The 17,668-nt window shown below is 43.0% G+C and overlaps 1 protein-coding gene across 1 annotated transcript in view; it reads right to left on the minus strand.

The window, feature by feature from the left end:
* The window catches only part of RFT1 (RFT1 homolog), a 100,676-nt gene extending 97,183 nt beyond the window's left edge, over positions 1-3,493 (minus strand). The window contains exon 1 of the mRNA XM_069206387.1: positions 3,231-3,493. Within this exon, the coding sequence (XP_069062488.1) occupies positions 3,231-3,299 (69 nt within the window). The 5' untranslated portion in view covers positions 3,300-3,493. The remainder of the gene's footprint in view (positions 1-3,230) is intronic.
* Positions 3,494-17,668: the final 14,175 nt, after the last annotated feature.

Below are 17,668 nucleotides of genomic sequence, written 5' to 3' on the forward strand. Positions count from 1 at the left end.
TGGAAGATCCATCAGGATATGCAGGGCACACCTCAGCTTCCTTTGTGTGACTGTCTAAAGTGAATTCACAAACAGACCAACTATCATCCTGACCCAGACGTGTATTCCACAGACAGGCAGAGGCACAGACATGTTAAGCAAGAAAATGCCTACTTTCTAAAAGTGGCATTTTCAAACTTACAATCTAAAGACCAACTTCACCAAAAGATTTATTTTTAAATTGTGAGTTCAGAGATCCCAAACTCCACATCTCTATCTGCTCCCAATAGGAAATTACACTTAAAGGGTATTTCAAGGCAACCCCCATGTTAGTCTATGGGAGAGATAGGCCTTACTATAGTGAAATATTGCTCAATTCATTTTTCACTATCAGGACGTGTAAAACACACCACTCCATGTCCTGCCTTTTAAATACAGTGCACCCTGCCCATGGGCCTACTTGGGCTTATCTTAGGGGTTGGCTTTCAAGTAGTAAAAGGGAAGGTTTGGGCCTGGCAAGTGAGTGCACTTGCTAGGTTGAACTCGCAGTTCAAAAATGCACACACAGACACTGCAGTGGCAAGTCTGAGATATGTTTACGGGGCTATTCCCATGGATGGCACAATCAGTGCTGCAGGCCCACTAGCAGCATTTGATTTACAGGCCCTGGGCACACATGGTGCACTATATTAGGGACTTACTAGTAAATCAAATAGTCCAATCATGGATGAACCAATCATTAATACCACTTAAACAGTCAGCACTTGCACTTTAGAACTGATCAGAAGTGGTAAAGTGCCCAGAGTCCTAAAGCCAGCAAAACTAAATTCAGCACAGAATCCAAAACAGGATGTCAGGGGCAAAAAGTCTGGGGATAACCCTGCAAAAAAGATCATTTCGAACACTATATAACTTCCATACTTTTAATACAGAGTTAAATTGCATACTGTCCAGTTTAAAGAAGCTGGCATAAGAAGAAGAAACATTACGAAACAAATGACCCAAACTGCTTCATACAAGCAAGTCTTCAAAAATGATGATCAGGCTCTAAATTTTGGGTTGGATTTAAATGTTACCACTGTCCAGAGTAGCAGACTGTTTATAATTGGCTTAACCTTTGTGAAGAAAATGTTATCTATACACTTTATGTGAACATTTTACATTGTGAGAATGGAATTTGCTTTCAGTTTCGATTATTTTAGTGTTTACAATTAATTTCTCAAGCTTCCAATCGTTTATCCATGACCCAATTTTGTAAACAAATGTAAAAAATGGTGAAACAGTTGCAGGTAAATTGTAGCAACATTGCCATTGGCGTGTTTACAAAGATCAGAGACTCTTAGATTTGAGCATGTGGATGCTCAAAAACATTACATCAAAGAAAGATACTGATGAACTGCAGTCACCAGATACATGACAACAATAAGTGGGCAGGGCCCCTCTGGGTCTCAGACCCAGCAGTAATTAAAAACAGACAGTGAAAAAGTCCATATCACCCCTATTTTCATGTCTTTAACTTTACTGCCAAAAACTTTGATCGATTTCAGAACAATGGATTTAAAACTACTTTAAAGTAATCCATTTCAGCAACGTAGCTCCTGTTTACATTTCACGCTTACTTAATCTTGCATTGCTGATATTGATACCTGTGGAAGGGGGAATATTCATCAGAGTTTCTCAATAGCTCCCCTTATGTTCACTCTATACATCCTTTTATCTCCACATCCCCTCTATATGCGTATCTTATCTGAATATCCTACTCTTCATCTCCTTCCTTTTCAACACTCTGTTTTCACTCTGTCCTGCATGGACTTCCACACATCTCTTTCACAACCTCGAAACGCAAAAAGCAACCACTCACCAGCAAGCACTGCATTTTCTTTTACTTGAGCCTTGTCTATATTTTGACAACTGTGTACCTTCTTAACACATACTGGCACAGAATCTCAGTTGAGGATAAAATTAGTGGCCATTGCTCTGTTCACACTGCAGAGAGTTCAAGGACTGGATGACCATAGATTCTAAATAGCTTTTTTCCTCCGACAGACATTGTGAGAACCTCGCACTGCATTCAGCCTCAACTCCAGAATGTTCAAACATTGCCGGTTATAAACACCTTGAGGTAACTCAGTTGAAAGTACGTACTGTGCAAAAGTGATATACTACAAGGGAAAAAATACACAAAAATCCTGAAAATATCTGACACTGTTAGAGAATGTTTAATTCACAGTCAGATTTGAAAAGTTGACAATATTAACAGCAGCGGCTCCTTCGCTAGGGGGGAGGATGGTTGCCCCCCCCCCCGCCAGCAGCAGCCACTGCAAATCTTTTAACACAATGATAATATTGTTTCGTTTGTTAAAGGGGCGGGGCATTGGGGATGACGAGGATGAGGGGAGTGCACTCCCCTCAGTGAACATGTATGTTCGGTCAGCTGTCTTGGGCCGGTCAAACACACATGTGCAGTAGGCTCTCTCCAGCCTGTCACTGTGTTGCCAGGCTGGAGAGAGTATGCAAAGGTTCCCAGTCTGCCTGGGAGCACCCGGGCTGGGTGCTCTCAGCCAATCCTAATGCTGCTCTGCGCAGCGTTAGAATTGGCTGCAGGGCAGGCTGGGAACCTGTGTCTGCAGCGACGGGAGAAAGAGGTGTGGCGCGGCGGTGGATCAGGTAAGTTTTTTTTTTGTTGAAATTTTTAATCAAATTTTACCCCACCCCAGGCCCCTGCGTGCCACCCTTGTGAGCGCATCGAGCCACTACTGAATGTTATTTACAACAAAATCATTGGTGTTGCGTTATATACTAGGATGCAATAACAGAAAGTTCAGAGGCACGAAAATGCCGGGTTGGGTAGCACTTTACGGGAATCACAGAAATTTAGTTTCAGCCAATTCCTTAAATACATATGCCACCCCCTTAAGAAACTCCGCTTTAGAATTAAAGCCGCTTTCATACTGTGTTCTTCTATGGTAGGTTGGCCCACCAGCACTGTTTTAAAGAAGTTCGTCCGAACTTTGCATGATTTCAACACGTCTCAAGAGGTATGTTCGGTAAGTCTAGCTTACTTGCATCCATAATAACCTGACTTACCTAAATTAAGACAATATAATGTATATTTTGCGGGAACTAATGTCCCAGCTATAGCACATTATGGAAGATTGTCTCCCTGCAAGCAGTATGTTCTAAGCAGCAGGTGTGCTTCAGCAGACCATTTAAGCTTGCCCACGTGCAGCAAAGAAGCTGAACTAGCTTACCTGCAGGAGTATGTTGTAAGAGGCTAATTTGGTGGTGTCAGTTAGCAGGTCCTGGGACTCCATGGTCATTCTTCATAAGAACATTACACAAACACAGAGTACTTGTAGCACTGAATATCCACAATAATTTGTTGGCCTTTTGTACGACACCCCTTCCGAATCCGAACAGATTTTGCCACAATTGTAAACAACACCATCTCCTGATCAATGACACACGAAAACCATCTCCCCGGCTTTTCTTCCTGCTTGAAGCGACTTGAAAAACAGAGGGCACAGTGAGCCAATCGCAAAGTGAGTTCATTATGACTGACAGGCTAGTGGGCGGTACAGCCAAACCTTTCTCTCGTGTCACTGGAGCCTGTACCACGATGCGTGGCCTCTGATTGGTTGTAGGTTTGTCAAACAAGCGCAGGGACCATCCTGAAGAAGGACGGCCCCGAAGAGGTGTCTAAGTATCCGGTGCAGTGTGGCATCCGGTAGGTCCGATTGAAGACTGAGTGAGCGTTCGTGAAGTTATCTAAGTAAAATGCACACCTTGCCAAGACAAAAGGGCAAAAAAGCAGGCGACATCAGAGCGAACAGACAGAAGCAACGGAGCCCAGACATGCAGCGTTGTTTTCTGAAACTAGCATAGTACCTTGTTTTTCTCATGTGGGTTGTCAACACTGCATTTTTCTCTCTCTAGGTTTACACACCATACTGCTATTTTGTTTTGTGCAGAGGAAAGGGCATGTAAGATTTTCAAAGCTTTCATGTTTCACAGAGCCATGCACCAGCAGTTTGCACAGACCATGCAGTTAAGACCTGTTTTCACCAAAATTCTCAAATATACCTCTCGCGCTCTCTCTCAGTATATATGTAGATCTTGATCAGGAAAGAGGTTGTCATCAAGGAAAATATAAATTGCAAGAGACCATTTGTGGTATACATCAGCGGAGGCTGCTGAATTTTAAAAGTGGTAATTCGTAATTTGAATTTCTGAATCTAATGTGCGTGTGAGTTGAGCAAGTGAACTTGCACTGAAAAAGGTGGGTGTGTTGTTGGGAGGTCTCACCTACAAGAAACTTTTAAGAAAATATGCGATTCCAATGGTAGCTTTTACAGCATAGGTTTGATATATATTTTTAAATGGGATCCAAATGGGTCATTTTACAGCATCCCCGATGACCTGACTTCGGGGAAAAATTTCCATTCCTTGTCAAGTCAGGAAGTGAGAGGGCACTAGGGAGTTGGCAAAACAAGCCTCAAATCAATGCAAGGCTGGAAAGTTGCATGGCCCTACGCTGGTTGACAAGTTAGACATAGTGCCTCAGGGTAGGAAACTCCACTCCTGATCCAGGCAGTCTACTGGAGGAAGTGGGTGGTGGGTCCGTGCTGACATGGTCCTGTAAGGCACCTCAGAGCCTTGGATATACTCAATCCCCATACCAAATATATATATGTATATTTATAAATTATTATATATATATATATCTGCCTTAAAATGTTTTCCATGCAAGAATAGCCTTAAAAGGCAGAGAAAAAATATTCAGAGTGTTTTCTGTTACACCAACCTGTAAATCAAACCCTACGTTTCTGTACAGCGCACATATTGAAGTGACTATTTTAAATTGCTTATCATATGTGATGAAAAACAAAAAGGCGGCTTGGTGGAATAACTATTTGCCTACGATCACACAATTTTGTGAAGCACGGGAGCTGAAATAAATCCCAGATTTTCCTGTTTCGCACTATGCAATTCAGCTACTAGTCAATTAATGCTTGCTCTTAATTATTGGAGGAAGAGGTTTCAGCATGGGTGACACATGGAATCCATTTTTTTGCAGTTATATAGAGCGCAGACGTTGCAGAACAACATAAACGTGCCGCTCAACACACAGACCAAAGGGAGACATGCCAGGAATAACACGAAGCCAAGTTGAGACCAGGATTCGAACCTTGTAATTCAATGTTACATGGTTGGGACAACAGCTGCAGTCACTAAGCAATATCACAGTGGCTTGCCCACCTCTACGCACCAGGCCTTTTTGATTTTAGCGTTTTAAGTTTCACTTTAAAAGCTCTGTGCATTTAATTTTAAGAACTGTGTCTATCGTAATCGAGCACGGACAGTTTTCCAAATAACATACACGTTCAAATTCTTCATTCAGTCAAGCTCTGCACACTCCTTTATTTCAGAAAAAATATATTGCACAATTAATGTAATAAAACCTACTTTAATTTGCAGGATGAGTCGGAGAGGTTGGTTAGATGTACGCTTTAGCTGCACTGGCTCCTCTTGTTTGAACTCAGATGGTCCGTTACTCTATAGTCTGTGGTGGCTGCAGTGTGGCTCAGGCTGGCACTGTAGTTGGACTCCGGCAGGACAGATGACATGTTAGGCCCGGGTAGCAATGCAAAATGCTCGATTCAAGGGAAGGCGACTTGCTTGGTGTTCTAGGCCTTTGGTAAAGTCCTGCTGCTGAGTTCTTTTCTTAGATTCCAAATGCAAAAGTAAAAACACACTTCATGCTCTGAGGTGGTTGCTCCTTCAGTGGTCCTCCAGCCCGCCAATCACAATGACCAACAGCAGTTGCAAAGATCAGTGACGTGCCCAATCTTTCATTATTTTCGGAGGCCTGCCACACCTCCGGTCATTTACTTTAATGGCACTGATCCAGACACGCCCTGGGCCATTGCAAAGAACACCCAAAAAGAAGTCTGCACCTAGAAATGCACAGTGACCACTCCCTCCACTATTGTCACATGTGAAGCTTATGGTTGCAGGGCAAGCAGGAGCTCACCTTCCCAACACACTGTGGAAGTGTCACCGGCCATTCGTTCAACCCTTCATCCCTTCCACCCCCCAGAATTGGAGTTATTAAAGAAAAAAATATTTATGTGTATCTGGAGGTGTGGATCTTGCATCAACATCAATACCGTGATTGGCTGGCCATAACCTGAGAGAAAAATTTTGGATGCCATTTTGCCAATCGGGACATGGTTTCTGGGAGGAAGTAATAATCATAAAATAGGATATAAGGGGTTAGGATAGAGGTATCCTGGCCCCATAGGACTGAAGGAACGGTCTCTGAGGGACCCCTTGTGGGCAAGAAATTGCCCTAATTTTCTTTTTTGGGTGCATGAAGATCCACAGATCCTCCGCAGCGCTCAGTGAGGACCCCATGTGAATCTGCAACAGATCTGCAGATCCAGACCCAAATTAGAAAAACATATACCCACTCACAGACGCACCCATATAGCTACTCACAGACCCACAAAATCACTCAATAGGCCACTCACACACCCACCCATACAGCCACTCACAGACCCACAAAACCACTTGCACACCCACATATATACCAATACAACCACTCACAGACCCACAAAACCACTCACAGACCCACTAAACCACTGGCACACCCACTCACAGACCCACTAAACCACTGGCACACCCACCCACACACACATACCCACACACCACTCACACACGGACATATACACCCATGCAACCACTCGTACAGCCACTCACAAACCCACTCAGCGACCTACAATATATGATATAATAATATATATATTCACACTCATACATAACATACATACGTAGATAGGCTTTCATTGAGCCTTCGTCGGGCATTGGTTTGTTGTGGCGTCATTCATATTTTGCATCTGCCCATTACAGTATACAGCACAAGCATAGGATCAGCTGACTTTTTCCACTGGCCCTCTGCCATCTGAGTGACTGCATTTTACCTGTTTATAACAGTCATGTATGGATTAACATCTTATAATGCCGCTTTATGTGAAGACAATGCAGTTTCCGAATAGGATGCCACCTCAGAGTATACTTCTTGATTCTCCTGAAACCATGATTTTTCATTTTGTCCTTGTACAGGGTTGGGCTCTGACAAAAATAGGCATAGGCACCAAAATGAAATTGCCCCCATTAGTGTACAAGATACCTAAAAAAGAAAGTGGCTCACCTTTACAAGTTGTGGTCTACTCCCAAACTTGTTCCCCCTTCCGTCCCTGAGTCAGAGAGGCACAGGCGCAGGATTCTCATTGCAGTAATTTATTTTTAGGCTCTGCACATTGTTGCTATTAGTTTACAGTTTCCTGTGTTTCCTCCTCCCTCAAAGTTAGATGCTTTAAATTATGTGTTTTTCCACTGTCAGGTTTCCCTTTCCGAGCCTTGACCGTCCTCTTTGGTCTCCTTTAGGTAACCAGGAGTCAGTAGGAAAGTGGCCCTCAAATAAACAATATAGAATGGGGACAGAGAGATGCAGGAAAAATGGCTGGTGTTATTTCCCTATTTGTGCCCGTTACATGCCTACACTGCCAGTGGAGTGGTGCTCACTAATAAACTGGTGCTTTTACATCCTCAAACTTCCCATGCTTTGTGGCCACATTCCAACCAACCACCTCCAAACTGCTTTCGTTACCCCTGGAACTTGCCTCAGGCCATGGCCCTCCAGGGGCATGACGACAGGAACCACAGCCTCCTCTTGTGAGCTGGGGTTCACAGCAGGATAGCAGTCGTCTGGTCCTTCGCTCCTCTTGTTCAGCTCTCCTGGGCTTGGTCCGGGTAGTTTCTCTCCTTTGCTCCCATCGCAGATGGACTCTACGTTTTTTTCATGGTACCAGGGTCTGTCGCGTGTTGGCCAGCTGGTCTCCTTCTCCCAACAAAACACTCCCAACATTGCCTCCTTTTCTAGTGTCGCAAGCACGGCATCACTATGAACGTCTGGTGAACTGCAACACTCTTCACCGAAGGGCGTGGCGGTGGCCATTATAGAATCCTTGGCAACGGCGGATGCATGATTACACAATTCATGCCATTTGTGAACTTGCACAGATGCACTGCTAGCGCGCATGGTCTTTAGTAAGTAAACTTACAAGGGGACGTGTATAGGCTGGTGAGCCTTTTGGATCGCATGGAGTATCCTAGCTATGTAGTAATCGATGAACATCAATTAACAAAAATGAATATATCGACATTAATAGCAGAGTTCAGCAATCATTTCCGCAATCATTTGTCACTGTCAACATCACCCAAAGAAACCTTACCTAACCCAGATTAGCATTAGCATGTGGGACTTCATGCGAAAACAATTTAGAATACGGATTTAGAAAACATCTAGCTAAAAAGAAAACTTATTCAAACAGCGCAGTTGGTACCTAGAAAGAAAGGCACAAAAAGTTAACAGTCATATTGTCATAGCTACCTATCCACAGAATGGATCAGCAACAAAGTCAGTCTTCGTCTTCAGGTCATCAATCGATCAGCTACGCATCAGGCTCTCAAGAGCATGAGCCCAATGACAGATTCTCGAATCGCGTCTTCTAGCATCAGCATTTCACCCCTCACCTCTGAAGTTTTTGCCCTTTGTCATGACTTTTTATTAAGGTTTTCCAGTCCATCCCCCTAATTCCTAATTGGTCAGTCAATCACCAGTTATTACCCTAACCAATAACTTTAAATCTATGAATTCTAATATTACGCCGTTCTCAGGGTGTCGATTGGTTCACTGTACTATATCCTCATCATCCGGTTCATCAGGTATCGAAAATGTTGCACCTTCTTCTCCAGTCAGTGCTTCTATTGTTCAAGTCCTGGGAAAGTACATGGAGTCTGTCTTACACCAAAATTGTTACATACTCTAGTCCCTCATCTCCTGTTTATCTGTACATTACAGAAATTTCTAACTAAGCAGATTTTATTAATATACGCAGTCATGGACAGTTCAACGCACCAGCTTCGCTGCAGTGCGCTAGAAATTTAGCTTCTGCATGAGGCCTGGTAACTAGGCCACAGCTTCGGCTAAGTTAGCTCTACAATATAATGCAAAACACACATTATACATCTCAATATGACATAACTACGTTATTATTACTCTTTTCCATTATTTCAGCACATTTCTAATCATTGCAGTCCAATTTCGTATACGTTGGCTGTCACTCTCGTGGGATTCAAACGTGCACGTTAATTTCTCTACGTTTAGTTTTCTTGTTAATCAAAAATGCATAAACATTCATTAATAATTTCTAATTAGCATATCTGTGTCAGCAACACTGTGTGAGTATTATGCAAGGTACAGGGGACTGCATGCATTTGTGTTTACTACAGGCAATGTTTGTGGTAATATCAAGAAAACTAACAGTAAAAAATGGCCCATCAGACCATAAAACAGGGCCACAAACTGATCTGTCAGACCAGCCCATCAGGCATAGCCTGATTTCCCTATAGGCCATTCCAACCATGTCCGTGTAAACACTAGCATACATTTCTAACATTTAGTCGTGTACCCCTTTTTTGCTAAGCCTTTCTTCCCTGCTAGGGAAAATTAGATGAATGCAAAGTGGTAGGAATTTTGTGTATCCCTGTGGTTTCCAGAAGTTTATGTTACAGAAATGTGAGTAAACTGCAATGATTTTAGTCAAACATTATGATTTGCACCCTATTGTGGGTCAGAAAATGTGGGATCCACGTGAGGCACAACACCCTGGACTTCCCCACATTTCTGGTTTTCGAAATTGTCTGTGTTTGGTAGGTTTCCCTGTGGGGCCGCTGAAGCTGGGCCCAAACACCAGAGCTACCCCTGTTGCTGATTTCTGCACATTGTGTGCTGGGGCCTTTTGTTTCACAAGTGCTAGGCCTAGTCACCCAGCCAGGGTAGCATTTCTAGGGAGACATGTGGGGAATACTGGGTGGTAGGAAGTTTGTGTATCCCTGTGGTTTCAGGAAGTTGACGTCGCAAAAATGCAAGGAAAATGTGAGATTTTAGCCAAAGTTTGAGATTTGCAGGACATTGTGGATAAGATCATTTCATGGGATCCATGTACAGGCACACCATTTGAACTGCCCAAGGTCAAGGTGTCTATTTTTTCAGAAGTGCCTGGGTTCGGTAGGTTTCTACAGTTGGCAGCTGAGCTGAGTCTGAAAAGTGCTGCCAGTCGGATGTTATTGGGACTTAGCCCCACTTTGCTACTCATATGTTAATCAAAATCTAAAAGAATAAAATGTCCCCTCTTGCCCAATGGCGGGGGATGCTTTAGTCCCCAGGGGGACAGCAAGACTTTCCTATTCTGGGGCAAGATTATTGTCTCGATGCCAGATTAAGTCACCTTAGCTTTTTGTTTGTTTTAGCGTCATGTTGAAATCACAGGTGTATAGTGGCCTTTCAGTCCCTAGGAGTAGATTTTGAGTGCACACCATCAATCCATTCCCAGTGGCAAAAAGACTGATGCACCTGTTTGGGGATTGGAGCACAACTTGATGCCCTAGTGAACTGTGCCAAACCCTTTTTAAAACCATTTTGGGGTTCTTTTTTCCCTAGTATCTAGTGGTCTCCTTGTCCCCAGGGGGCAAGTTTTGGGTAGACCCCTCAAACCACACCCAGTGGGACAGAAAGACTAATGCACCTACTCTGTAGTGGGACTATGGTATGATGCATGGGTGAGCTGCCACCTATAACCTTTTTTTTTTTTTTGCGGGGGAGGGGTCACTAGAGACAAGGGGAAAAATAGACCCAGAAATTAAAAAAGGGGGTGAGACAGCTCATCCAACCATTGCACCAGTAGCAGTACATTTACAACAACGTTTGGTTGTAGTAACTTTACATGAGCAATTTGTGAATAGCAATTGGTTTACTCTTTTGTGGGGGGGTTCATGTCCTTCATAAACCACTCCCTTAACTCCTCCTTATTTCTCCCTAAACCCCCACCTTCTTTAGATTCAGGGGCCAGTAAGTCCACAAACTAATGGCAGACAAAAAGACAAAGGGCCTCATTATGACTGCGATGGCGGTCGGGCCGCTGCACTCCAGGCCACATTATGACCTTTGGGGTCGGAACGCCATCCCGCCAGGAACATGTTTCCCAATGGGCTGATGGCAGTTGGAGTCGTGGTCAGCCACGGCGGCACTGAGTTCAGCAGCGGCACGCTGATCACAAGTCCAGTTTCCACCAGCCTTTTCATGGCCAGAGCCCTGCCATGGAAAGGCTGACAGAAACATAGTCCAGGGGACTTCAAAGGGGCCCCTGCACTGCCCACGACCATGTCCTGGGCAGTGCAGCCCCCCTTCCCAGCATCCTTGGAATGCACACTGTCTCCTTTGCAGACAGTGTGCATTCTGATGGTTCTGTAGTACTACGGTATTGGCCTCAGTTCCCTTAAGGGAGTCAAGACAAATGCTGTAGCACTGTTCCCAGCGAGAACGTTGGAATACGATGTTCCCACCGGTCAGCCCGGTGGAAACATCGTAATATGACGAGGGATGAGGCAGCTGGGTAGACGGCTGCCTCATCCCCATGAGTTTGGCGGTCAGCTCGTCCGACCACTGTTTTGCTTCACTAATGACCGAGCTGAAACACTCATGCACTGACGAAAATCTCTGGAATGCACTTCTTAGTCCCAAGACATTTATTATTTCACTACGCAAGGTTCACAAAAGGAGATTAGCATGTTGAAAGCACACGTTTAAAAATGGTCACAGCAATGAAATGAAAACATGCATGAATGATTCTCCATTGCAATATACACAGCAGATATTATGTATCTATATTATAATGCAAAGCAAATAATGAATTTAAAAGTATCATGAGGCAAGGGCAAAACTCCTTCATCTCTCTTCCATCAGCATCAAGTCACCAGATCCCAGAATCGATCAAGGAGAGAAAGATCAATTATCCTCATGGGAAGGATGACACACTCCAGTGTCCTGGATGCGCCTGAGATCTGCTCTGTCCCCGGTCCATCTTGTCTCGGCCTCTTATACTTTAAACAAACAAGAGAGGAAAATTCCAGACTTCCATTTCCCTGCAGAAGTTTAGTTATTCAAAAAATGCTGATTGCTTTCGGCTGTCTTTGAAAATAAAACATCAGGATGTGGCCACAATCCCAAGGTGATAATCCAAAACAAGTCCGTTCACTGCAAAATGCACATTGTACAACGTGGAAAATCACTTGTAGCTTTTAACGTGGCAGTGAAGCTAAGGCTAAGCTGAATACAAAATGGAGTATGTAACTGGTGACCACTAATGTGACGGTGGATAGCTAAGCCAGGTGTAAAGTGGTGCAACACGATGTCAGTGGTCCAAACACACATATCACTACAACCGCCAAACTCGTAATGATCCCAAAGTCTCAAGGAGAACATGATTTGCCCAAGGCAAACAATTTGGTCAAGTAGGAGAACTGGCATTGCAACAACGGACTGCTTCTTTGAAGACCTATAACTTATTCATTATACCACATGCTTTATCTCTTGGAGTGATTAGCAACCTGATTTAAAATTGGGTTTTATGTGATGAAAACCACAACCATATTAAGCGTCCTGTGACGTGATAATGGAAACTGATTGTTACAGGATAGTTTTGTTTGAAAGAAAGGTAGGACAGTAGTAATATAAGATTTTATGTTCAATCATAGGGATTTTGAAGGCAATTCTGTATCGAATGGTAGCCAGTGCAGTGTTCTTAGCAATGGAGATATCGTGCCATATCTTCAGATGCCGAATATGAGGCAGGGAACAGCATTTTGAATGCACTGAAGTTGATAGAGTTTTATAGGAAAAGCTAAATAAATGGCTTTAGTGTAATCCAGATTAGAATAAAATAAGACTGTGAAAACAATGACATACTACGTGCTGTCAGGTAAGTGTTTCTTCAAGATCTTGGGCTGACTAAAACACATACCAGGCACTTTTGTCAGTTGTGCTTTGAGTGATACATTGGTGGAGACGTATTACCTGGTTGCAAAATAGAGGATCTTGTGTTCAAAGATCTTCCTAAACCAATAGTATCACCAGTTCCATCCTATTGTCATGGCCAAAATCCAGCTTGGAAGGCATCCAAAAGACTATTTTCTTTGACAAATTGCGGAGCTGTTTAAAAACAGTTTTCCAAAGGTTTGGTAAAGAATGGTAGAAGAGAATTTGGCTGAATGTTGTTGAGATTTTGTAGGTCTAGGGTGTTTTTTTTATTTTTTTTAAAGGATTTCCTAATAGTTTTCCACACGATTAGGAACGTACCTTGTCGTAAGGAACAGGTAAAAAAAAGTCCAGCAGTTGAGTTTCATAGAAGTTTCATGAACTTAGCAGTGCATAAACCAGTCAGACAACAGCTTGTGACAGTGGCATTTAGTTTGGTCCCATACATTTATATGAAAATGGTTAAATATTCACAGTTTGGAAGTTGTGAGTTGTCAAAGGAAGATGATCAGGTGTAGGATTTTTTCATGCCTAGACGTTGCCAAGTGTTAGTTTAATTTTGTTGAAGAAGAATTTTGCAAGATTATCATGTACTTTGGAGTGTTGTAAGGTAGCTAAGGAAGGTGAAGGAAATTGTACTTTTTGATACCATATAAAATAATTATTTTGAAGGGTAGAATCTTAGGAGATACAAACAGATAAGTAGCATTAGATGGCTTCTTGGTTTTAATTTTATAGGTGAAAAGTATGTGTATATATTCTGTTATTTTATTTGTATCATAGTCTCTATGCCATTATCTTTATACACTTCCACTTTGAGAGGTGTTTTGCTCTGTATAGCTATATCTAAAAAAGTTGAAATTTGTGACTTTTTGTTCTTCTGACTAAAACAAAAGGTGAAAGGTAGAAAACTTAATTAACCTCAGACACAAGACATTACTTGGTGGAGATTTCAGTCCATGTTTATATTCACTGCCTTATTACTGACAATAATCTTATGCAAATATGTCTTGGTCTTGCTGAGGTAGGATCTTTCTCAACAGAAACACAAGCTGGCCTCAGCCTTGTTGAACCTCCTCAAGTAAGCATTCCAGGCCATTGTTTTGCACGGTGTGCTAGAGACCATGACCAGCCATAAGCAAATCAGCATTGGTCTCCCTGTAGAAAAATACTGGTTTCTGTTCCTGTATACACCTTTTCTTCTGGGTTGAACCACCTGAATGTATGCTTAAAATGAGTGTTGGAATTTTGAAACAATGCAGAGGGAGTTAACAGGGCCTTATAGTTATGGGCCTGGGCAACCCTTTTAAGCTACATATCCATGCATTCTGGCAGTTTCAAATTTAACAACGCAAGTTTAGGATGAAAAATATCAGAATCCTAAATAATACTGTTTTGTTTGTACACTGCTCAAACACCATTTATAATCTTTTAAATTAAAGATTAGCTGTAACAGAGCTCAGATGTATCTCACTAGATTCCAGTGCTTACTTTTCAGTGACTCAAACAGTTCCTTCAGTAGAAGTCAAGAAATAGTTTTTTTGGTTTAATATCTTTCTCAAATATCGTCTGTCCACACACCTTATCTTGTAATAGGTTTTTAGGAAACCATCTTAGAATCTAAATCCACCCTGCCTCTCCACCTTAAGTGCATCCTAAATGCTGCAGTACACCTCATTAGATATATGAGCACATCACCCCACCCTGATGGAACTCCAGGCACCCTTTGCCGACAGCAGCACCTTCAACTATAAATCCATCATGACAGACACCCCTGCTTTATGTACAAATCCATAATGCCTGACACCCCTACTTACTAGGATGTCAAAGCCAGAGCCTCTAGTGGCTCTCCAGACTCCAGAATACTTTCAGTAAAGAAACAAGTGCAAAAAAAAAAGGCAGTAATAATTTCCTATCTATTCACCAAGGATCTAGATGGATATCCCTGTACCCCTACAGACAGACCACTCGCATTGTGTGCAAATTAGAGGATCCTTGCATATTTGATTTGCAACCAGGGTCCCAAAAGTCCTAGAACCAGCCGTAGGCTGAGTGCTAAGTAAAGACCTTTCACCTGAGCAGTGTTTACTGGCGGATTGCTCACTGGCCCAAAAGATTAATACATTATGGGAATGGGAGTTACCCATAACACAGTCTCAGATGCAAGCCTTTCTAGACCTTTCTGGCTATTACAGGAACTTTGTGACAATCTGTGTATCTATACTTGCATCTTTAGTAGCCCTAAACTTCAAAAAGCAGGCCTGAACTGTAAAGCTTTAGAGGACCAGAAGGCTGCATTGATCCTTTTAAAGGAGGCCCCTGACTACAGCCAGTCCTTCATGGTGCAGACTGACAGTTCAGAAAGACAGCTGGAGTAGTCATTGGTCAACTAGATGACAAAGGAAGGAAGTGTCTAATCACCTTTGTTATAGACTGCTTCTTGGGGAAAATAACTGGACTGCCACTCACAATAATTTCTTCACCTTAGTACATTAGTACAAACACAATGTTTGTGGTCTAGATGTTTCACAAACCTCTCAAAAGGATAATGAAGGGTGAAGAAATTACGTTGCTCCTGTGGCTCATCCTACAGAGATAAGATAATCTGATGACCAGACTTTTCCAGTGGTTCAAAAAGGTTCTGGAAAGCCAAACATAGAAGAATATCTGGTGGGAGAGATCTGTCCCCCAGTATGACTTTTCAAGCATACACCTCTGCTACTGCGTAACCCATGAGCTATGTCTCTGGCATTTATATTTTACATGTTTTGACTCAAAGAGGGTGAGGGTCACTGAGTTATGGATTAAGTAAGACCCAGAGTGAGGCTCTGTGGTAAAAAGGCTCACACCAAGTATAGCCTTAGTAGTGATCATGATTGCTGTTAGCTCAAACTGATAAAGCTAGATGCCAATGGAGACAGCTTGTTCATTTATATTGGTATCTTAGGCCTTAATATCTGTTCTAGCATCACCTGTTAACATGGTCTTCATTCACCGCGCATGGTTAAGTGCAAATGTGATACACATATGAATAAAGATGAGCCAAGAGTGCATGTATACCATAGATGACTGTGGCCATAGTGGAGTTGGTGGTTGATCACCCTTTTAAGCAGGGTGTACAAATTAGAGCTTTAAGGTAGAGTGAGGAAAGATAACTAGGAGCAGTGGTCCCTTTAGAAGTACAGAGATAGCCTTTTAATCGGTTCTGCCTGATGCTCCCTTCAAGTGTCACTCCATTTGTTTGGTAAGCAGCAGGAGAGGACAGGAGACCAAAGCCTCTGCAGGAGTGCAGAATTGGTTATCCTTGACCCTGGATGGCATTTGTATACCTAGAGGTTCTGCTACCAAAAGACTGATGAGTGAAATATATTAAGATAGCTCTTCTTTTTGTATCTCTGTTTGGGTCTCGCTGAGTAAGAGATATTCCCTGTTTCAACCTTCCCTTCTGCTGACACTTGATAACAAAGACTGTGGCTAGTCTGTTGGGGGATGGATGCACAGTGTGGCAGAGCACTTTGAATCAGTCTTTTAGCTGCCCTGGCGGAATATTGGAATTCGGTCTGCCAGCATAGTGTGAGAAGTCTGAAACCCTAGGTTTTTGCTGAAATGTCAGACCCAATGTAGGTGACACCACGAAGGGTGCTGGTGAATCTTCTGAGATGCAGATGCTGATGTCCATGACAGCCAGTTTCCAGTTAGACAAGGGGGAATCACTTGAGAACCTGCAACAGTCTCAAGGACACTAATCATTTTGAAATGTGTCTTTTGTTTTCTTAAATTGCAATGAATGGATCAAGAAATATATTTATTCATCTTTATCCCAGAAACAGTGCCTCAGTGAGAAGGAGTATAGTGGGAAGATATGGTCCGTCAAATGGGGGCTGAGAAAAAGGGGGGTCCCAAAATGCATTTTCCACATTAATTTTTCCATAAGAACTTTTAAATACAGCTGCAGCCCAAAGTGCTGAACGGAGTTGCACCAAAACTGGCAGAAAAATAGACCTTGGTCCCGAAAGAATGCTTTTTGTGATTTGGTGTAAATCTGCTGTTCAATAGTGTATGAGCAATTAATGCCCAATACATTTTTATACCTCATGCCGCAGAGGGCCCACTGCACTGACAGATCTCCTGCTGATATCTAATTGACTGACACCACGTCAGTCAGGATCTGGTGGCAGCTGTTTTAGGACTCCGGACTCAGTCCTGAGTCCTAAAAAATGCAAAAAAAGACCTAGGGGGCTGGGTAGGGATACCCAGACCCCCTAGACCTGGTGGTTGTGTCCTAGTGTGATCACACTTATGGGCAAAAAGTTTTTTTATTCTTTATATTTTGCAGAGAATATGTGTATGATCTGCAAATCCATGGCAAAAAAAATATGAAAAACAAACAAGCGCAGGCCTTCATCTTGTTTACACCTCCACCTGCGGATGGTGGAGGTAGGGCCCGAGTGGCAATGCCTGTTATTATTTTCAGGAGTGTGCTCATGGCCCCCCTCAACAAGCCACTGAGAGGCCCCTCAGACCTCATCCTCCGGAGCCGAGGTAAAAATGAAGGCCCCCCTCCCAGAGCGGCCCACCTCCCAGAGCCTAATTAGTTCATGGGGCCAAAATGCATTAAAAAGGGGAGGGGACTGCACAGTCCCTCTCCCGAAGCCTAAAAGACCCCATACCCCAGGACAGAGTACATAAATGAGGGGGGGCATGCCCCCCTCCCGAAACTTAATTAGGCTTCAGGGACTCCATCCACCA

This window comes from Pleurodeles waltl, chromosome 9, assembly GCF_031143425.1.
Source record: "Pleurodeles waltl isolate 20211129_DDA chromosome 9, aPleWal1.hap1.20221129, whole genome shotgun sequence".
In the NCBI taxonomy this organism is placed as follows: Eukaryota; Metazoa; Chordata; class Amphibia; order Caudata; family Salamandridae; genus Pleurodeles; species Pleurodeles waltl.